The following is a 22,732-nucleotide window of genomic DNA, read 5'->3' as shown; positions in this document are numbered from 1 at the left end:
TTATACTTCTTTTGTGTGAATTTATCAGTTTTGGGATTGTACAAGCTTTTGAAGGTAAGTGTGCATTAACAGGTGATCTTACGTGAACGACTGGCACAACAAACTCTCAGTGCCTCCTTTGATTATCTACCACTACTTGTGTGTGGCCTAAATCTATTTTACTGCATTATTTTTTATAACCAACAACCAGTGTACTTCCCCAATAGTGAAAAGGAAAAAATTGAAAAGTTCAAAGAGGATCTTGGAAATTTAGCAGTGGTCTTGCCTGGACCGCTTTTGATCCTGGGAGACTTTAACTCTCATGGAATCGACTGGGGGTGCGAAAAGGATGACATGCGCACTCCTATCATCCGAGATTTCTGCGACAGATTTGGGTTTTCAATTCTTAACTCAGGAGAGGCAACTAGGATGCAGACACCTCAAAGTAGGGTGAGTGCACTGGACCTGTCTCTATGTCCATCAGCAATGGCCCTGGATTTTAGTTGGAAGGTGATCCAGGACCCTATCGGCAGTGACCACTTGCCGATAGAAATTTCCTACACCAAGGGAGGATGTCCAGTAGAAGGAATCCCCGTTAAATGTGACTTAACGAGGAACATCGACTGGACGAGATACGGCGAATTAATAGCCGCTTCGCTTTCACTTGACTTGGAAGATTTGTCTCCTGTCAAGGAGTACGAAAAACTTGTTTCAATTATAAACAAGTGCGCCCTTGAGGCCCAAACAAGGCGCTCCCACCAAGCAAGGACATTTAAAAAACCTCCCACTCCTTGGTGGGATAAGGATTGCCAAGCGGCTTTCACCAAGAAGCGTGAGGCATTTAAAGCCTTCCGGGACACGGGCTCGAGGTCCTTATATGAAAAATATAAAGGACTGGAGAGAACGTGCAAAAACCTGTTGAAGGCGAAGAAAAAGGGTTATTGGCGTAGATACGTCAATAATCTAGACCCTGCCACTTCACTTAATTCGCTTTGGAGAATGGCTAGAAGGATGCGAAACAGCAACAACGTCAATGAGAGCGAAAGCTTTTCTGGCGAGTGGCTGTATGAATTTGCCCACAAGCTTTGCCCCGATTTCGTTCCTGCGCAAAGCTTTACACAACATGCGCCTGGTAGTGACCCTAGGATGGATTCACCGTTCACAATGGTAGAGCTGTCACTTGCTCTCCTATCAAGCAAAAATTCCTCCCCAGGTCTGGATCAGATTGGTAGCAAATTGCTTCAAAATCTGCCCGACATAGGGAGGAAGCGTCTGTTAAGTATCTTCAACAATATGTTGGAGGTCAACAGCGTCCCGCAAGAGTGGAGAGAGGTGAAAGTTGTCACTATCTTGAAGCCTGGCAAACCGCCATCAAGACACGATTCGTATCGGCCAATATCGTTACTGTCGTGTCTGAGGAAACTCCTTGAAAGGATGATTCTTTTTCGGTTAGAAGAATGGTTGGAATCGAACAACCTTCTCTCAAAAACCCAGTTTGGTTTTCGTAAAGCCAGGGGTACTAATGACTGCTTAGCCCTTCTGGTAACAGAAATAGAGCTTGCACGTGCACGCAAGCAGAACATGGGATCTATTTTCCTAGATATACAGGGGGCATTTGACTCAGTATCACCATACAAGCTGAGTCAAAAACTAGAAAATGTGGGGCTGGGTCCAAAGTTGAACAACTTGCTGTTCAACCTTTTGTCGGAAAAAGCTATGTATTTCAACAATGGTCATGTGCAACTAAAGCGGACCAGCTTCCATGGACTAGCACAAGGGTCCTGCTTGAGCCCCCTGTTATACAACTTTTATGTTAGCGAAATAGATTCTTGTCTAGCACCAAACTGCAGCATTAGACAATTGGCTGATGACGGCGTCATATCTTTTGCAAGCAGGGACGCCGCCGAAATACAACTGGCTTTACAAACCACTTTGGACAACCTTTCTGAGTGGTCTGAAAACCTTGGTATCAAGTTCTCTGCAACGAAAACTGAGATGGTAGTCTTTTCTCCTTTCAGCGACACGCCGAAAAACAGGGAGAAAAGACTATTTGACCCGAAAATTGATGTCTTTTTGTACGGTGAAAAGATATCAACCACCGACAATTTTCGATACCTTGGTGTTTGGTTCAATTCAAGGCTAAACTGGAGTACACACATCACCCATCTGGTGCAAAAATGCAGTAAAAGAATCAACTTTCTAAGGACAGTCACAGGATTCTGGTGGGGCGCACATCCATCAGACGTCCTGCGACTGTATAAGACAACGGTACTATCCGTGTTGGAATATGGAAGCATATGCTTTCATTGGGCATCCAACACGCATATCCTCAAGCTAGAGAGGCTACAGTATCGTTGTCTTAGACTCGCACTAGGGAGCATGAAATCAACACACAACATGTCCCTAGAAGTGATGACCGGAGTGATGCCGCTAAAACTTCGTTTTGAAATGCTGTCGCTTCGCCTTCTAGTCCGTTCTTCAGTATCAAATCCCTTGATCGAAGAAAATTTTAAAGCGCTTCTAGAGACAGGTTCTAAGAGCAAGATCTTGAAAATCTACGAAGATTTTGTTGCCCTACAAGTGCATCCTAGCGCTCCACAGGCATTAAACCGTGCTGCCCTTCCTGAGACCTACAGTTCCCTTTTAACAACAGATTCCTCGTTGCACGAGGAAATTAAGACCATACCGAATGATCTTCGCCCGATGGTAGTTCCGGGCATTTTCAGGGATAAGTATGGCCATTTAGACCAAAGTAGCCAGTATTACACTGACGGATCATCCTCTAAGGAAGGCACCGGCTACTGCGTTTTTAGTGAGTCCGCCGAAGCATTTTTCAAATTGCGGGAGCCGTGTAGTGTCTACACCGCAGAACTAGCCGCAATCTTGTACGCACTATTGATTATAGCAGCGAGACCTTCGGATCAGTACTTCATCTTTACAGATAGCCTTAGTGCTATTGAAGCACTACGATCCCCGAAGGCTGTTAAGAGTCAGGATTTCCTTGTCATTAAAATCATAGAATTGCTTGGCTCCATGTTCGACAAGGCGTTCAGGATTTCGCTAATTTGGGTACCTTCTCATTGTGGAATTCCCGGCAACGAGAAGGCAGACTCACTGGCCAAAACAGGCGTCCAACAAGGCGCCTTTTACGACCGTCCGATCTCGGCCCGAGAGTTTCTTCGCCTACCACAGCAACTTTTCCTGTCCCGCTGGCAGAGCATGTGGGAGGCGGATGATCTCGGGCGATTCCTTTTCTCGATCTCTCCGCAAGTGTCCCTGCGGCTTTGGTTCGGTGGGCTCTCTGTTGATCGGGCATTCATACGTATGATGTCTCGACTTATGTCGAATCATTTCGCGTTGAATGCTCATCTTCAGCGTATAACTCTGGCTCAGACGAAGGTGTGTGGCTGCGGTGACGGATTTCACGATGTGGATCACCTTCTGTGGTCCTGCGTGGAGTTTGAAACCGCAAGACCCTCCTTGTTGGGCGCAGTCGAGAGCATCGGCAGACGACCGGGTACAGAAATAAGAGAAATTTTGGCGACTAGGGACCTCACCTACATGAGGCTCATCTTCCGATTCGCCAAAGACAACGGTCTTATCCTTTGATTCCACATCCTCATTATCCTTCCAATCCACATCCGCCACTCCTTTTGTTATATGTTGTGTTGTCTTTGTGGTAAATGTTTTATGTTGTGCAATGTGTGATCTGTTGACGGAGCAATTGCATTCGAGGGCAATTTTCTTACTGCCGTTAAAAGGAGGCAGGCTTGTGTGTTTTTTTTTTGTCTGTAGTAGTGTGCTCCAAGTCAGTCCAGCTTTGGAACAGCGGGGTCGCCTGGGTTGGCGTTGGGCTCGGGAGTGGTCGGCGGGTACAGCCTCGTAAACAGTGGAGTCACTCCAGCTGTTGCGAGATGGAATCCGCCGATCTTTTTTGAGTTCGATGTTGACTTGGTTGATCACGGGCTGTGTCATTGCTGGGCTGCTTGGAGAACATTGCACGCAGAAAAATTCATGTTTGTACTGTGCAAATAACTGTGCTTGTTTGTTTCAGTCCAGACCCATAATAGACAACCGGACCAAACCAACCCCCTTCGAAGCCATAGCCACAGCAATAGAACCGGACCAAAAAATCTACAACACACACACACGCACAAACAATAGAAATGGACAACAACCACTCATCTTCACTACACAACCGAGCATGCCCGGGATATGGCAAATGACTAGGAGGAAATGCCTAGTCAATTTTCTTTCATTGTTTGTTTTCGTGAATTTAATTCACAGTCACCACACGCGGTGGTGACAATACGGCATCAGTCCGTAATAATAAATAAATAAATAAATAAATAAATAAACCAGTGTACTTCCCTAGCAGTCCAGAAAATGTAGATCGTGCCAGCTTGCCAGGGTCCTGCAGTTCTCGTTTTATAGTAGATACCTCTTTAAAAAAGGGTACAAAGTCTGTCTCCGATAGTCTTCGCAGGACGATAATTGCCAGCATTTTTGTGGAAAAGTATGGCCATTTGAACCGAAACCAATTTTATACAGACGGAACCTTCCCAAAGCAGGGCATCGGTTTTGGCGTATTTAACATCGATTCCGAAGCATTTTGTCAACTACGCCCTGAAGTCTGTGAAGGCAATTAAGAGCCCAGACTACTTTACGAAAGAAATTTTAAAGGTCTTAAGCTCCTAGTTTGAAACATCTTTCCGAATATCTGTTGTTTGGCTGCCCGCTCATTGCGGTATTCTAGGCAATGTAAGGGCAGATAAATTGGCCAAAAAGGACGCTTTGGAAGGGTCTCTTTTTGATAGGCTGATCCTACCTCACGAGCACATGCGTGCCCCACAATCTCTCTGCATGGCTCGGTGGCAGAGTATGTGGGACGCTGATGAGCTAGGGAGGTTTTTATATTCGATCACTCCCCAAGTTAGCTTGAAGCCCTGGTTCCAAGGCATCTCAGGAGATCGTGCGTTCATTCGAATGATGTCTAGGCTTAGGTCTAATCTAATTTCGCATTGGGTGCGCATCTCCAGCGTATAGGACGGGCCGACTCCAAAACATGTGGCTGTGGCCTCGGATACCATGACATGGATCATAATCTATGGTCTTGTCTGGAGTACGTGGTAGCATGACCCTCCATATTGGACGCAGTTCGGGACATCGGCAGAATGCCCAACGTTCCAATTCGAGATCTGCTGGAGGGCGGGGATGATGCCTACCTGAGGACTATTTTTGAGTTCTGCCAAGCGAATGGTATTGTAGTTTAGTACCTTACCTTATTTCCTTCCACTCCTACTGTTTGTCTGTTATACGTGTTGTATCTCGCTTGTGTGTATGATGATGAATGACTGATTGAATGAATGAATGTATGAATGAGTGCGATGATAGAGGGGCTTGGTATGGCATAGACGGAATATCCTGGATGATCCAGGACCAAAAGCTACACCGTTGCAATGGCGTGTTGCAACGGTCAATCAATGCCGACAAGACACAGGGATGGAAGAACGCTAGGTCTCGACACGCAGAATACTGACGATGGCATTCACAGATGATCACTCACGATACCGACCCTCGCTACCAACAAAACCTCGAATTTGGATGACCAAACCATCGTGAATTGTATTATTTTTTGTAATTTAGTTTTAAGCAATACGGCCAGGCCATTCTTTATGAATAAAATAAAAAAAACCAGTGTTGAATTCAAGAACTTAGTTCTCAGGGAGTAATAGCTCCAATGAACGTTTGAACGACTAAATGATGTGGTATTCTTTCTCCAAAATACCCTAGCAGCATGTCTTTCAACGAGTTGAAAGTAAGGCTCATAATCTGATACAACATCCTCTTCTCTCCCGATGTTCATCGTAGAAGATTTAAAAAATTGATGTTAAGGATATCCTGTTTGTATACGTTTCACGCACCTAACGATCGTCTTTTGTATCGTAATTTTTCATGTTTGTGCGTTTGATTTATTTTTCGGCTCTATTGTCGAGCATAGGAGCTGGAGACCGTGAAGCTCTTCTAGATCAGCTGCAGTTTCTGGAGAAAAACAAAAAACAATGAATACTCACAGGTCCCGTCAGTGCTATTCGGCCATAACATGCACCAGAAGCTGATGAGAGGAAACTAAGGTGGCATTCTTGTACTGAACCTGGGGTACAAGCAGTGGGTGGGTTATGATATTTGGAGGCCCCGAGCGGAATGGCAGTCGAGGCTCCTCTAAGTGTGATATTAGGATTCCAACAGGACCTCTAACCGACGAGGCCCCGAGCCCCTTGTGCTACTAAGTTGATCCGCCACTGGGCACAAGGATCTGATAATGCGTCCAGATAATACAGAAGGTTCTGGACAAGATTCCCTAGCTGTTGTAGATATCCAACTCTCATTAGAAGCGATCAGAAGAATTATTGAAACAAGCGTCTAATCGGAGAAGCGGCATTTGATCACTCTGCAACTCAGCTGTAAGATCAACTGATCGTTTGGACCATTAAAGAGTTGACAATATGTGAACATCTACTTTTCATTCATTGGAAGAAACTCAGGATAGGTTGGCCGTATTTCGTCAGATTTTGCTTCTTGAGATAAGAGCAAAATTGAATCGATTGAATAATCAATTGTAATTGTAGCCGTTCAAAATCGGTTTACCTTCTAATATCTGTTCGAAAACGCTTCTTTTCTGGCTTTTTGGGCCTCAATGAATGATCCTAAACATGTCTTATATTTTAATCTAAATTTCTTTCGAAATCTAAATTGCTAAAATCCTAAATTTGTACTTACTTTGAGTTGGAAGGATCACTATATCACTGTTAAGACGTTAGCTCACCCATTAGAATCACCCATTATTGTTTCTTATACAATATTGCATTTATTTTCGTAAGCTTTTGCATTTTACGCTGATTCTATGCAAAAAATTTTTCTAATTCTATGTTTAAAATGCAACAAAACAAACAATAAAAGCCAAAAGAAGTTTAATACATCCGTTACGCTTGTGGTTACTCTCTTTATTCTGGACGACCGCTGTCAGCGACCGACACGATCGAGAACTTCGAGAACAGTTATGATCAAATCATAGTATTTCATCCGAAATATTTACATAAACAATAAAACAGCGGGCAGAATCCATTCGATTTCGTTATCATTTTCGCGTGTACGTGTACACGCACACATACGCACCCCACCCACCCCTTGGTCGGACTCGGACGTTTATTATGCGCACACACACGCACTCACGCACCTGGGGTCCTGATTCTACTCCTACGTTGAAGGATCCTGCGTCGTACAGTCGGCTAGTTGCTACTCCGTATCTCGCGATGCGATACAATATATGATGTAAATGCGAATGATGCTGGAAATGTGATGTTGTTTTGTGATAAAGCAAAAGGGCAAGTCCTACTACTGCTGGGCCGAACACTATCCCCACCCCTCCAATCTTCCCGTCGGCATTCGGTCACGGATCGAATAAGCTAGGGAAGGATAGGAGGGATAGTAGCGGACAGGCAGATGCTCTGCTCTAGCAGCTGGGGTCTTATACGGCCTTGTAGTAGCGGACGCACTTGGCGTTGCCGGCAGTCATGGTGGCGGTCAGGTCGGTGGCAGTGAACTCGCGCACGATCGTGGTCGGCTTCTCGCCCTTCTGCTCGTGGATCAGCTTGTTGCCGTCGAAGGTGCACACCGACTTGACCATGCGGCCATCGACGGTTTCCTCGTCGAACTCCTCGCCCAGCTTGAACTTGATCGTCGTGTTCTTGAAGGTGGACAGCGTGTTGAACGTGTACTCGTCACCGTTCTTCACCAGCTCCACCGTGGGCGAGATGCTGTTGCCAAGCTTGCGCAGAACCATGCCGACACCTGGAAGGAAGACAAGAAGCAGCGCGTTAATGATGGTGGGTCAAAGTCAAACCAAATGCATTCGAGCATGGGGATTGTTATCATTATCAAACGGCAGGCTGTGACGAGTGTCTTTGGTGCATTAAACAATGCATTGGAAGCAACAGCTGATTGCTGGCCCGTAGTTGGAACAGCGCACTTAGCTTCTAACACACGTCCAAAGGCAGGCAGACAAAGTTCAAGTCGACAACGGACATCGACCAGCGTAGAATTAATGGCTGGAAGCGAACAAACCTAGCGCTTATTCTAATGTTGAACGGAACACGCAGAGCTTCCTGGTGTGGAGTCGGAAATTTATTCAACCGATGTGCAGGTGCGTCGTAGTTGAATAGGGCGGAGAAGTCTAGTGTCTTTCAGTCATGTGGATTGAGTACTTGCATTGAGTTGGTCCTCCAGAAATGGATGTTACGGACGCTCCATGTTTAACATTCAAACTGCATCCGCAGGCCACCGAAACCGGCCGCAATCAGCAGGTCCGTCAATCGCTCGTGATTTTCCACCCTCGAGGTAAAAATAGAGTAAACATCCTGCTGCTATATTACAACACAACATTCCTTCTCCTTCCTATTCCGTGTTCCAGTTGCCCTTTGTTTGATAATACGCGCGCTCCACCTTCTCGATCTGCCGCACGAAAAGGCCCACTGCACCGGCTGGCCAAAGGCACAACAAGCAAGAAGATTATGTTTACTTCAACGACCCACAGGCACGAGGGCTCAACTTGGTAAGCCCCGCACGCCGATAAGCGACTCTCCGATGAAGGTTCAAAGGTGTCAATTGGCTGCCTTGGGTCGTGGTAATCTCAAATCTCAAGCTTAGCCCCCTGCAATCTTTACGGTGGGTTTTCGATTCGGGTGGAGACTCTTTTCGATTGTACAGAATATGGTTAACTTTTTATCAAACGTCGATCACCAGTTCGCCCAAGTGACTGGCAACTGCATGTCGCACCACCGGCTTATCGAACTCTTTAGTCCTTTAATCATCGCCCATAAGCACCAAGCGCGCGGTGTTGGCTGTTGAGGGAGTGCAGTGCAGCCAAGTCATCGCTTATCATCGCTTATCATCGCTTACAGCCGAATAAATCCATCAAACTGTACTGCTGCTCCGAGGGCTGCCAGCCCGTGTGCTCCAATGACTTCGATTTAAAGCGTTCCCTTTTTACACTTGCTCTTACTCTTCCAAAGCGCTATCGACTGCGGTTTCGAGCGACAACGACGGCGACGACGACAGACATTAATTCCGGTTCGATTCACCGGTCCGATGGAAAATAACGACCACCGAACGACGACCGTTTTGTAGTGAGCGTGCGGTAATTTCAACTGACGCTTAAATGAACCGAAATTATGCAATAAACTTTGCGTGTCGATACAACCCGACAGAATCGTTAGCAACAGGTCAGGTGAGGGCTTCTTCACCGAATGGAGCCATGGACGGAAGGAAGAGCTACGGAACGGACACACGTGCTTGTGGGCATCATTATAATTAGGCGCCTTACGCAAATGTGGCGTCGTGTCCACGTGCGTCAAATGTAATTGAAGCACATATTCTGGCGGAAGGTCGGATTAATCGTGTTACACTCATCAGCTGATATGGCCCAGCGAGAGAGAGAGAGGTGAGGACGGACGAATTCGGACTACCTCCGATCCATGGAGGGTCTAATGAAGTTGATGTGTCATCCATTTCGCTATCTTTCGTCACTTTTCCTAATCAACGTTTGCTAGGGCGTGGGAACGATCGGTGGTTCTGTCGTCGTCATTGGGCTCATCAGTTCTCGATGTGGCCACCAGCAGCAGCAGATAACATCAGTGGCGTCCGTTGTCCGCCCCGTAGTCCCACCTCGTGAAACCAGTGTAAATGGGATAATATAATGGATTCTTGATTCAATTATGCTGCCCTCTTCTTTTGACCAATTGAACCTCTTAAGCCTGGCCTGCGGGTCTTCGTCGGTTAGTGAGCAGTGATTCCACCACGTTAAGCGGGCTGCTTCTCGGAGGATGGGTTGTCTCTGTCTTGGACAGATCAGTGTCACCTCGGGTAGCATGAGAAAATGTGACCGCTGCCGCATGTCTGGCACAGAGCAAAAAGGCAAACAACGGACCGAATGGGCGGCAATTGGATTGAAATTAATTGATTCACAATAGTCACACGGAGTTCGCTTGATGCACCGCCAGAAGCCCAAGAGGGTTATGCAAGGGAATTGTGGCGACAATGGAGCATTTTACAGCCCGACTGACGAATGCCGATGGGGTCATCTTCCCTTGGTGACTCTTTCTCCAATATTGAAGGAATGATGGACCAGTCGCCAGTCTCCGGATGTGTCTGTCTGGCGTTCATTGCATTGCAACGAGACCGGAAGAGCTCTTTAAGATGCATTCTTCGTTCTCGTGGGGACACATGATTAATCTAATCGACATTCGCGACCTGAAAACCGCCAAAGGAACGTCTCCTTCGAGGTATTCTGAAGGTGTGTCCACTGCTGGTGACTGGAATGAGTCACCTAAAGCATTGCTGATGATGTATTTTTCCACCTACGGCGTCATTTAAACATAAATCACACACCGCATGGCTAACGGTTCAGTCACATGTTTCGCTGATGCCGATTTGCAAGTATTCAAAAACGTGTACAGAAAAGCATGCCTTGGTGGGCTAGAAGAGAAAGCAGAACACACATTACGCGCCTTTTCTCTTCTCGCTCGCACGCTGGCCCTTCTGTCAACCTGTCAACAGGAGGTGCGAAAGAGAAGGTGTCGTCTCTGTCAAGTAAGTACACAGCAATTTGTGCATTTGCTACTGCTGGAGAGTCCATTGACCTGTTCCCCATCTAATTCGAGATACGCATCACACTGTGTCTGATTGTGTCAACTGTGACCACATCGTGAGGAAGCACTATCAGTGCAGTGGGTATTCCGGCCGGATAAAATGCCGGTCGTTTGAGTAAGGCAGAGAGAAAGAGATGGCGCTCATACACACAGAGCTGCATCTCAAATCAACGCAATTTGTAGCAAAGGCGTGCTGGTAGGAATTCGCTACATCAGCGACGATGCTGCTCAAAAATGTATGCTAATTCCAGCATCGACAAAAACGAACAGCAGGATGCCAATGAGCAGGTATTCTGCGTCTCGAATTCTTCAGGTTTCCTGTTTTGTGAATTTTATTCGCTGCATCGACTACCGCTGACGTGTTCTTGGCTTCCTTTTCCTTTCTCCACCTCTTTCCTTTCAGCGCAAACGCACATATTTCTATCGTACGATGTCGAGTTGCGTATAGCGAGAGAGAGACAGACAGCCTCGGTTAAGTGAGAGCGAACGATAGCGAGGCTAGCCCACCGCACCGGATCATCTCACGCGACTTGATCTAAATTACACTGACCCAGTATCGCGGTTTCGCGCATGTTTTCGCAGTGAATATACGTTTTTTACATTAGAAATACACATCCGGAGTCACTGACATTGATTCTGATGTCGTATCACAATGACTTCATGCTACTGGAACGCAACAATCTTCCCAATTCCACGAACGCATCACCTTATCACAATTGAAGCACGAAAAGCCGGCTCGTTTGGCAAACCCGTGTGCACCGTCGCTTCACGCCCCATTACTTACCGAGAGCCTTCATGTAGTCATCGAATCCCTCCGACTTCTCCATCTTGTACTTCTTTCCTTCCCAGACGGCCATTGTGGATGTAGATGTAGGTGGTTTTACACACGGGATGGGGATGTAAAATGCACGAAGCTTGCGAACTGCACGCTGAAGATGAAAAGGCCGGGAAAACGCGACGTCCGTCTCTCACTGTGTCTGGCACCGAACTTGGCTCTCTCTGCTCAGCAAAGGGCGCTTAAATACGCACAGCCGCAACAGCCGCTTCGGGCGCGTCGGCTCGTAATCGTAAGCCGACCCTTCCGATAAGCGAGCGCCCTCTAGCGACAACAAGGTGTGACTCGTGTGTAACGGTTGAAGATAACGCTTCCCGCTATTCAAATGCACGGGTAAACCGTCGTCGTCGTCGTCGTCGTCGTCGTCGTTGGGGATTTGTATCGTTGGCTTCGAGATGGAGATAAAAGGGCGTTTATCTATTCTCCATCGAACATTGATAAAGCAGACACGCGACGATTGGATATGGAAAGGGGGGTTCGGTTTTGGTGCATCGACAGGGGATAAGGGTTTACAATCACAAAACAAATGGACTTTGACCGGCTGGAGCAGCTTGCAGACAATTTTATCAATTTCTTTAGGACTAGCAACATTCGTACAGTAGAGATAATACTGCAACTGTGCACTAAGAAACAAAAAAGCCGATTTATATATATATAACCAATAGATCATCATCTATATCGAACACAAAACAAAGGACAAAACACTCCTCCAATTTGAATCTAAATTGTATTACAGGGTCCTTAAACATAATCCACTTTACAACTGTATTTGTATCTCCGTGGACTCGTTTTGCCACCCTCCAAAAGCATAAAAATCATTGGCCAAATATGACGTCATTTGTATCGTACGATCCTCGCCTCCGTGCAAAGCAACGCCTTCCAGGAGAATGTTAAGTACGGTTCACACAACCCTCCAAGTGTCAGTTACAGACGGTCTCATCTGGTACTTTAATGTTTATGTGTGGTTTACAGTGCTTCTTATTATTTATTTAATTTTAATTTAGTAAATTTATAGCCTGTTTTATTAATTTTTAAAAAGGAAAACATTATTTGGCAGTCATGAGAAAAAATCATCATATAACACGTCGTGGTGTGTAGCCTGCGCTTTAGCGTAATAGGCCGTGTTGAGTCATACTCCAGTGCTGCACGCATACGTATATGCGCCTCATCTTTTGCCGCAAAAGCATTTCATCGTGAAGCAGTTCAGCAATGGAGAAGAAGACGTCCACCAACGGAAGGCTGCTGCCGGAGAAATTACATAAGTGTAGAAGCGAGATTCGTCAGTAACGGTCAGACCAGCGCGTGTGCCATTTGCTATGATTGTTCGGTGTTCGGTAGTGCATGGTGCATGGTGGAACCATTTTTCCTAGTGATGATGAGAACTACTTCCGATTGTTGCTAGACGTTGTCAGACAGTCCTGCTTTAAGCCGCGGAAATAAGTGCGTAGGCGTGTGGTTGTGGTGTGCCATTCAAGTGATTATGTTTGCAACTGCATCGAAGCTTTGCTGAAATAGCAACAAGCGTCGAAAGCAATCGCTGTCTGTATCGAATGTGGTGAGTAAATGAGTTTCGTTTAACAAATCTTGCGCTTTAAAGGCTTACCTTAAATGGTAGACTCCTCCGTAAACGGGTACGTGACCACGCACCGATAAGGCGGCAAGGGAGAAAATCGATAGCAAAACAGACGGCTGATATGTGGATGTGTGAGCAAAGGAGAAACAAATCAGTGGTGTGAGTGTGAGAGAGAGCGAGAAGGTGAACGGAATAAGAAGAAACAGAGATGAAATGTTTTGGTTTGGTTTGTTTTCATATTTAGAACCCTACAAATGTCGCACGGTCGAAGGGCTCAGCTAGGTTACAGTGTATCGCAAACGAACCTCAATTGGGCTCTTCTATGAAAAAGTTTGTTTAACTATTTAATACCTTTTTTTAGTTACAAACATTGTAACTTAAAGATTCCGTATGGTGGTTTGAAAATTTGTTTAATGAAATACTTTTACTTAGACAGTCTTAAGACGAATCATCGCTTCATGGCTCGTAAAACATGGATAGATAATAATGTCATGTATTATCACACTTTCATGCTGACTATCGCTTCGCTTTCGGTGGCATTATCAGAACCGGCTGTTACGAGAATGATAAAGTGTATAAGACACAAACATGTTCAATTTCTTGTCCTTTTCTGTTCTATTTTCGTATACACATGTAATGCACTCCTTCGAAGTAAGATTTTTTAGCCAAATTTCACAAATCACAACATAAATGGCTTATATGTAGCATCATCGTAGCAGATCCAGCCTTTTTTTTTGGTTTATTCGATAGAGACGGTCATGTTACAAAAACTAGAATCTGTGAAGCTTGTATTATAATCACAAAATATCTTCTCGTGCTCTTCTGGCTCATATCTGGCTTTCTGTGGCTGTTGGCTTGTGGCTTGATTTTACCCGTAGCAAAGAAGTCAGCCCTACGTACGGGGAGGCGATCTGGATGGGATTTGAACCCCGGTCCTGCCGTGTGAAGAACGGCGCCAGTGTGGCCTCGGCCACCGGACCGGCCCCGGAATCTGGACATCGGTTGAATCCCACAATATATGGACTTTCAGGACGATTTGTATGGTCTAGGGCTAACAATCATCATTCCTATTTCATTCATCTTTTATTACACCTTTCTGTCAGTCATTTAAAAAAATAATTTAAAATCGACCACTACATAATGGCCAAAGTGTACAGAAGAAGACAGCGGGTCCGAATTTCGCAATCCAACAAAGTGCATTTTAAAGTCCAGAAATTTTTCCATATTAAGGTGACTGGATTTCCGTATAAGACATTTTTATATTGCTTTTGATTGTCAAAATATCAGAACCGCTCATTGTTTTACACATGGAGACACTTATTTTACGACCTTAAATACTGCAATTTGCCTAAACATTAAGGCGTAGTACCAAATGGTAAGGTGTATAACACTTCTTCTTCTTCGCTTTTGGCTAACGACTTCTTAAGGTCATGCCTGCCATTTCGGGGTTACTAGACTTAATGATATCGCATAGTTTTATAGACAGTCCTATGGGGGTACGCGGCCCAGATGACACTTGAACCTCGGTCCTACCGTGTGAAGACCGGCCCCGCTGTCGCATCTACCACCGGCCACCCCAAAGCCTGTAGGCCCAGCGTGCATAACACCTGCCCTGTATAACACCAACCTAGGATTTTTGGCTCAATTTAATGATTAATCTGGAACGCTAGCCTGTTTCTTCACAAAAAAACTTAGACACCACAAAACGACATTTTCTACACAAAAACTGCGGACACAAGAGGAAGCTGTTATACACGCAAAAAACTGGCCATTTTCGAACCCTCGTGCGAACACCCGAATCCATCTGCTAATTGTTACAGCACTCATAAATCGAAGATTTGTTTTGATGAACAATAAACCACCTGAGCTACCGAATGGGGTGGTAAAGTAGTGCCTCACTGCTATCGCACGCCACTTTCGCTACGTCTAGCACGTGCACTCCACGCACAAATCCGTTTGCGCCACCGTCGTCCGACCCCGAGCCAAACCGTCGTGTGGCAACCAAACCCTTTCCCATGCTCTCCCACAATGTAGATGGTGCCATACCCCACCCCGACAAGTTCCAAATGCGATAGACACCCATTCGGAATCGAACCGACGAAGTCCAGCCGCCGCCACAACGGTCGTTTAGTTGGTTGCCGAACTTCGAACTGCTCGCGCGCGCGCGCACGCTTGTGCATACGTCTTCCCGCGAACAATTCTCTAGCTCTCTGTACCTCTCTCTCTCTCGCTCCGTGTAAGGGCGTGCTAACACACCGAGTGCGTGTCATCTAGTAAGCCGGTTAGTAGTACTGTGAAGTTGCATTCCCCCCAAAGCGCAAGAAACAGCTGGCTACTAAAAGCGTTGTCGAACGAACCCTTAAAGTAGGCCGTGGAGTAAGGTTGTCACTACGACGCAACAGAGTTTATCCCTACCCGCGTATGAGCTTTTGTTTTCGTTTTGGACGGCCAGAAACGTCACCACCGACGGAAGCCTGGGATGTGGGGTGTGAAAGTGGGCCACTTGGGTAGTGAACTGTTGTTTTGTTGGCGGGCGCCGCGGTCGAACAAGAAATGCCAAAACTTGTTCACGCATTGCGTAATGTGTGTGTGTGTGTATGTAGTGCACGCGCGTTCACCCTCCAAAACACGCACACAGCAAGGCGAGTTGTGTGCAAGCGGTGTAAACACTCTGTTCTGGTGGATCGCGCATAGTAACGTCCAACCCTTCTTCGAGTTATCCCAAAAGTCTTCAAATTGGAAACGAAACGCACCCAATCATGTACGGAATGACGTCAGAGCTGTCCAGATGTATATGCTGAGAGGATGAGAGAAGATCGTGCTTTTTGTTGAAAAAAATTGTATTTGTATTGACCTTCCCGCTTCCCGTGTTGGCAACAGGGGATGATGTCGATGATGGTGTGGAAAGTGCAAGTCAAGGTTACTGGATGGGTACACCCGACGACCTATCTCCCAGGCTCACACAGCTGTTCTGTGACCTTTTTTCATTCCGCACGACTGTTGCAACTCCACTTAATCGTCCGGACTATACTTGTAACGCGCCCTGAAGCTGATAACGGAGCCTACTATCATCAATGCTACCGATGATACCACTTGGGCCCACCCTATCACGTCCCGAACTTGTATGGCTTCGTTCGATTATGCTGCCTGCCCGTGCTCGAACATCAGACCACGTACATTACATAATGGCCAGTCCCATTAATCGGGGAAACCGGTTTAAAGGTGTTTTTCGCATTCTTGGTCCACAATGAGGAAGTTTCGGGTTCCGTTGCTTTCACCACCGATGAAGCACGCTCAACGTCCCAAGTTCAAGGGTGCAGGCAGTTGATTGACTTTTCGTTAGCGCCAATTTATAACTCGCCTGGACTCCGGTCCCGACACAGCACAGCAGTCGTGTCGCGTTTGTTGCTAATGGCAGCAGCAGCAGCAGCATAGCAACTTTGGGCACTTTTTTTTTTTGGAGGGGGATTGCTGGTAAACCTTGTCACAGTCTCATTTTCACCGGTTTGGTAGACGAAGACTACTACTCTCGCTCGCTCTCACTGTTGCTAGACAACAATCGAAAGCGCGATAAGACGAAAAGCATCTCCTTTTCCAAAAGCAGTAGGCGACGACTCCATTACACCACTTCAGAGGCAATGGCATATCTCGAGGGTGGATTTGTTGTGTGGAGTGCGTTTGGCAACACCACAGGGTACGCTTTGACCGCCACCCTTGGGTATCATCCGATCGTGTCTCCAGTGTATGTGTGTGTGTCGTGTTTCTGTGTGCGTTAGCGGAATTATGTCTAGTCATGCGACATACCGGCAGCGGGTTGAATGGATTGGTGGTGGAAAGCGAGTGCTATATACCACAGAAACAACCCTCTTGTTTGTTTGGTGATTGCTGGTGTGAAAAACAAAATTTGATCCCACGTTTTGCATTCTGTGTATGTGTGTGCGTGTGTGTTTTTTTTGTGTCCTTAGCAAAGTGCAATTTTTCGTCGCTAAAATACGAACGGCCAAACAATAAACATTTGCTTACGGATAATAAAACGGGGGGCATTATTTGAGCTATTTTTGTGCCTACCCTATCTGGTTTCGGGGGCCAGTGATCTTACCAGTGATAGAGTTTAAAATGTTTGCCAACCTTACTTTACGGCACATGCAGCGCCATCCACTGTTTGGCCTTGTAACTGATGTGATTGTGTGGAACTGTTTATGTGGCCTGTTGATTTATGCATTTCAATCATCGGGAGAACTGCAGTGAAGTTACACAAGCAAACTGTCCTTCGAATGATTTTTTCCCCTCAAGCCGAACGTTCTACAAGTGTAGTGCAACCTTGTAAGTTGCTCAGCTCTGACTAACTGTTCCATAATATTGATAGCATTGATGTCGTATAACTAAAACAGCAAAATAATCCGGAATCGATTGTTAAGTCATTAAGGAACGGAGGTCTTACAAAATTTTCTAATATGTGTAGACATGTTCAAACATTATTTGAAATTTAATTATACATATAATGAGTGCAATAACACGATTATGACGATTTATACTCCGAGAATTGAAAACAAACGCACTAAACTCCAAATTAAGCCATACTTTTGACTCCAATACAAACTTGAAAACTTGTATTGGAACTTGGCCTAGTGAAGGCGAGATTTGTTCTACAAAAACATTACAAATAAAAGATTTATCCTTAGCTCAAAGGCCAAAGGACCTGTTAGGTCATGCCTGCCATTTTTGGTTTACTAGAGTTATTTATACTTACTTACTTACTTATCAGGCGCTACAACCGCTTTGTGGTCTTGGCCTGCTGCAACAATACTCGATACCGCTCATGGTTTAGCGCCGTCGTCTGTCGTTCTGGCGGACGCATCAACGCCATCACTCCAATTTGGGCTTACCAAGCCACCTCTGTCCGTGTGGACGGCCTAAAAGGACTTTACGGGCTGGATCGTCCGGTGTCATTCTCATGACGTGACTAGCCCACCGGAGCTCGTCATTGTAGCGGCTCCTCCATTGTCCTTCCAGGCATACGCTGCCAAAAATCCTTCTGAGCATCTTCCTCTCGAACGCGGCTAAGAGGGCTTCGTCAGTTTTGGACAGAGTCCATGTCTCAGAGGCGTATGTGAGTACTGGGACTATAAATGTTCTGTACAGTCCCACCTTCGTCCGTCGCGACAGGTGTTTAGAGTGGAGAAGTTTCCTCAGGCTGTAGTATGACCGGTTGGCAGCCAGCACCCTTGCGCGTAACTCAACACCAATGTAGTTGTCGGTGCTGACTTTTGACCCCAGATAGGAGAAGTTTTGGACGACTTCGAAGGTGCGGTCACATATCCGTATATCACCCTGGCGTAAATCAGTGTTTGTTAGCAGGGCCGCTGGTGGAAGAATTATTTATAGCTCCCCGTTATTCCCATCCAGACCGCCTCCTCGTACGAAAGGCTGACTACTTTTCTACGGGTAAAATAAGTCACAGAAAGCCAGAAATGGCAGGCCGAGACCTCTCGAGGTTGTAGTGCCACAGAAGAAGAAGAAGTTATTCCAGGGGAACGGCCCAGATGAGATTTTAACCCCATTAGCTGGTTATGGTAGATGCGATAGTGGGGACGGTGTTAACACAGCAGGATCGGGGTTCAAAGCTGGGCCGTTCTTCCATAATAAGGACTGACTATCCAACTATGCGCTATCCAATATGTCTAGTAAGCTAGAAATGGCAGTCATGACCTTAAGAGGTCGTTCGGCCAATAAAAAAGAAGAAGCTAAAATGATTTCTTATAAAAATGCTGCAGTAAATTTCACCTTCTTACTTAGAGCGCACTAACCGATCTTAAGAAGTTCTCCTCAACACTTTCGGCCAAGTGCCGTCGTCTGTCAATGCTTTATCCAACACTCATTAACGCTATCGTTCTATCTACTTTCCGGCCAACCACGGCTCCTCTGGAAGCCTTGTGGACGGGCCCACACAGATATTACGCGCTTGGTTGTCCGGTGTCGTTCTAGTTACAAGACCAACCTAACGGAGCCTAGCAAACAAGACAAGATTTTGTTGTTGGAAGTGGATAATTATCTTCTGCTTATAGTACGTATGTTGTTGGCAGTTTCCTTGCCTACGACTTAACATAGGAGATGTTCTGGAGCCCTTCAAAGTTCTGAACTAAATGACCTGATAAGAAAACAAAATTGTATCACTGCTTGTAGCGATTGATGTATAGAAGAGCGTTAAGTCTTACCCCATGTTTTATCTAGCTCCCTCTTCCTGGTCAAACAACATCTTAAGATCATGCCTGCCTTTTCTGGCTTGCTAGATTTAATGATATACCACAGCCAGTCCTCACTACAGGGGAACGGTCCGGATGGGATTTGAACTCCAGTTCTGCCGTATGTATACCGTATGTATGCCGTTGCCGCCTCTACCACCGAGTCGCCCTGTTATTTTAACTAGCTTTTCGATAGTGATAGTTAAACTTTGATCTACAACGTTTTAATCGTCTTAGTAATAGATCTGCGGTGGGTAATGCCGGCACATACTATGCAGCTACTGGTGTCTCATACACTTAGCAAACATTCAATGGTGACCGATTAGTTAAAAAAAAATGAAAACTGACCGAAGTAATAAGCCAGATGTCTTAACCAGATTTTGACTGCACGGTACTGAGAGACTGGCCTTTCCATAGCACTGGACCTTGGATGATACTCCTTACTTGACCATAAAACCTGCCACAAGAATGGTACGAAGTAGTTGTATAGCTTTGACTTTGCACCTTCACTGCAAAAGTTGCACACACTTTGGTGATCTTGGAGTAGTGATCCGTACATTGCACACAAGAATCTGACAGTACGCGTTGGATGGTTCATTTATTGGATGGGGGCGCTCTGGTGGTAGAGATGACAGCTGGATCTGGGCCGTTCCCCCATAGTGAGGATCAGTCCTATTCAACTATGCGGTATCATTAGGTCTAGTAAGCCAGAAATGGCAGGCATGACCTAGGAGGTCGTTAGGCCAAGAAAGAAATAGAAGAAGTGAAGTAGTGGATTTTTTCGGAATGTTGGGTTAGTTGCTACTAACCTTACAATCATAATCTTGTGGAGGCAATTTCTTATCCTACAGAGCGTTTTTAGACTTTGTTGAAAACATGTTTGAACTGGATTTTTGACCGTAACTTCAGTTGCCAAATTAGAAGCAGGTCGATGTGAAAACGGCCACCTTAGATGTATTTTTACTACCAAACTAAATCTTACGTTGCTAGGCGACGTACAATAATTGACAGATGTATATCAAAACAGCAAATAGTTGTTTCATATAGAAAGTATCGTCCATTCTCTGTTTAATTTCAGTATTTCTAGCTAATGGTCAGAAACATCGATTGCTAACCATCCAACCACAGCACCCGGACACTGCCATAAAGCCGTACTCCGTATCAACATTCCAAGGGAGCCATTTTTTCTGGTGAAGGAGTACTGACAAACCACCCGGAGGACACACGATGGATCGGTTAGGAATGCTGTCATCCACGTTCGGTCCGTACCCGAACAAACATTCTAGTCAATTCCGCAACCCGTTCGGTGGCCGACCATGGATGGAGCAGCACGGTGCCGCTGCCGCTGCCCCCGGTGCCAAAGGGCTAAAGGGCATCGTGGCCGGCGGCATTACCGGTGGTATCGAAATTTGCATCACCTTTCCGACCGAGTACGTGAAAACGCAGCTGCAGCTGGACGAGAAGGGTGCCACCAAGCAGTACAACGGCATTATGGACTGCGTGAAGAAGACGGTCAAGACGAACGGTGTGCTGGGGCTGTACCGGGGGCTAAGCGTGCTGCTGTACGGTTCCATCCCGAAGTCAGCTGTCCGGTAAGCATTGGAGCTATTCCGAGGAATTGCTGTTCACGAGGTGGTGTACTAATGCCGTTGTTTGTTTTGGCTTAGGTTTGGAGCATTCGAAAGCCTCAAGGGACGGCTGATGGATACGAACGGTCAGCTGAGCACGTCCGGTAAGCTGCTGGCCGGTTTGGGAGCAGGCGTTGCCGAAGCGATTCTTGCCGTTACGCCGATGGAAACGGTGAAAGTGAAGTTTATCAACGATCAGCGCAGTGCGACTCCCAAGTACAAGGGTTTCTTCCACGGTGTCGGCATGATCGTGCGCCAGGAGGGTCTGTCCGGTGTGTACAAGGGCCTGACCGCGACCATTCTAAAGCAGGGCTCGAATCAAGCGATCCGTTTCTACGTGATGGAAACGCTGAAGGATATGTACAAGGGCGACGATCCGTCCAAACCGGTACCGAAGATGGTGGTCGGTGCGTTCGGTGCGGTGGCCGGCGCTGCATCCGTCTTTGGCAACACACCGATCGATGTGGTGAAGACGCGCATGCAAGGGCTCGAGGCGGCCAAGTACAAGAACACCGCCGACTGTGCGCTGCAGATCTGGAAGAACGAGGGCCCGATGGCGTTCTACAAGGGTACGGTACCGCGACTGAGCCGGGTCTGTCTGGACGTGGCGATTACGTTCATGATTTACGACTCCTTCATGGATCTGTTCAACAAGTTCTGGCGTTAGGTCCAGCAGAGTGTTTTGGTCAAGCGTAACGGTGTTTGGAATGTACATTCGACATGAAGAATTCTCTGAGGGTGGGGTAAGATAGGAAGGATAGGGGGACAGAAGCGGAAAGGAAAGCACGCGTCGGGCAGCAAATCGACATTCCGGAGTACATTCAGGGATTTTAGGTTACTAGCGTAGGACTTTAGTCGATGGGTACTTAGTGTGTGGGTGTGTTTTCCCCCAACTCGTGCCCCCTACTAGGGCAACGTGTTGACGATGTTGACGATGTACGGCACGAACTAGGCTTTAAAGCGGAACTACTAATGCACAATGCAGGTTGTTAGGCGCACCACTGTTAAACTACACTGTTAGAAGTCGTCGTCCGCCACGTGTCCGCAATCACGTCCCCAATCACCACACAACGAGTTGAGGAGGAGGCAGTCCACAGACGAGCCAAAACCCCCATCGAACCGCAATAACGTCCCTTTGCTGTTGTGGGAATCACCATGGGAACGAACTCCTGTAAGGAGCTATAATCACTAAACGAACGCAAGTAGGCGGCAATTACTGTAAAACAGCCATTTTCCGCGCCCACACACACATACACACACCCGCACTCTAACAAACGTTCAACTGTATGAGTGTTTGTGTGTGTGTGTTTTATTAGGTTTTCGAGCAAAAGCAAAGTACTTTTAAACTGTTTTAGGCTTAATGATGCATTCCGCGCTCGCTTGTTTGTTCTCCTGTGTCTCATACAAGTCACCCCCATACGCGCACACACACATTCATGTGTAAAGAGTGACACTATTTGACACTTTGATTTTTTATGTTTTCATCCATTTTTCATGTATGTTGTAGGCTTGTTGGCTTTTTGACTAAAATGTGTGTGTGTGCTGCTGAAGTGGAAACAAAGCAAAAACGATACATTTCCTGACTCGTATTTATATACACCTATACATATATAAATATACAAATATCTATATACAAGTGTCGTACTCTGTAACCTTAGGGAGTGTGTTTCGGCTTTTTGTTTAAAATTTTTTAGAGGCCAGCCTGTTTGTATACTGTCAAAGATTTGCAGGAATAAAATTAAGATCAGAAAACAGCCACGCCTCTGTGG

At 46.2% G+C, this 22,732-nt stretch overlaps 2 protein-coding genes across 4 annotated transcripts; one reads left to right on the top strand and one right to left on the bottom strand.

The window, feature by feature from the left end:
• Positions 1-6,958: 6,958 nt before the first annotated feature.
• Positions 6,959-11,695, bottom strand: LOC118502572 (probable fatty acid-binding protein). Its single transcript, XM_036034896.1, has 2 exons — positions 11,470-11,695; positions 6,959-7,830 (listed from the first exon to the last, which is right to left on the bottom strand). Exons 1-2 carry the CDS (start codon positions 11,540-11,542, stop codon positions 7,508-7,510), a joined length of 396 nt encoding a protein of 131 aa, XP_035890789.1. The 5' UTR covers positions 11,543-11,695; the 3' UTR covers positions 6,959-7,507.
• Positions 11,696-12,628: 933 nt separating this feature from the next.
• Positions 12,629-22,721, top strand: LOC118502571 (putative tricarboxylate transport protein, mitochondrial). 3 transcript variants are annotated; one of them, XM_036034893.1, is made up of 3 exons: positions 12,629-13,075; positions 20,414-20,927; positions 21,003-22,717. In XM_036034893.1, the coding sequence occupies exons 2-3, from the start codon at positions 20,563-20,565 to the stop codon at positions 21,628-21,630; spliced, it is 993 nt and encodes a 330-aa protein (XP_035890786.1). In that variant the 5' UTR covers positions 12,629-13,075; positions 20,414-20,562; the 3' UTR covers positions 21,631-22,717. The 3 variants fall into 3 exon arrangements, with proteins under 3 accessions (XP_035890786.1, XP_035890787.1, XP_035890788.1); XM_036034894.1 differs by lacking the exon at positions 12,629-13,075 and adding an exon at positions 15,213-15,374 and having other exon boundaries at positions 21,003-22,721; XM_036034895.1 differs by lacking the exon at positions 12,629-13,075 and adding an exon at positions 16,488-16,567 and having other exon boundaries at positions 21,003-22,721.
• Positions 22,722-22,732: the final 11 nt, after the last annotated feature.

Source organism: Anopheles stephensi, chromosome 2, assembly GCF_013141755.1.
Source record: "Anopheles stephensi strain Indian chromosome 2, UCI_ANSTEP_V1.0, whole genome shotgun sequence".
In the NCBI taxonomy this organism is placed as follows: Eukaryota; Metazoa; Arthropoda; class Insecta; order Diptera; family Culicidae; genus Anopheles; species Anopheles stephensi.
The sequence above is the reverse complement of the archived record's forward strand: the minus strand, read 5'-3'. Positions and strand labels throughout refer to the sequence as shown.

Bases quoted from the DNA above. Each gene is read 5' to 3' on its own strand.
- LOC118502572 (XM_036034896.1), bottom strand. From the start codon at position 11,542: ATGGCCGTCTGGGAAGGAAAGAAGTACAAGATGGAGAAGTCGGAGGGA. The intron at 7,831-11,469 runs GTAAGTAATGGG...TCTTCCTTCCAG, and splicing joins TGACTACATGAAGGCTCTCG to GTGTCGGCATGGTTCTGCGC.
- LOC118502571 (XM_036034894.1), top strand. From the start codon at position 20,563: ATGGATCGGTTAGGAATGCTGTCATCCACGTTCGGTCCGTACCCGAAC. The intron at 20,928-21,002 runs GTAAGCATTGGA...GTTTTGGCTTAG, and splicing joins ATCCCGAAGTCAGCTGTCCG to GTTTGGAGCATTCGAAAGCC.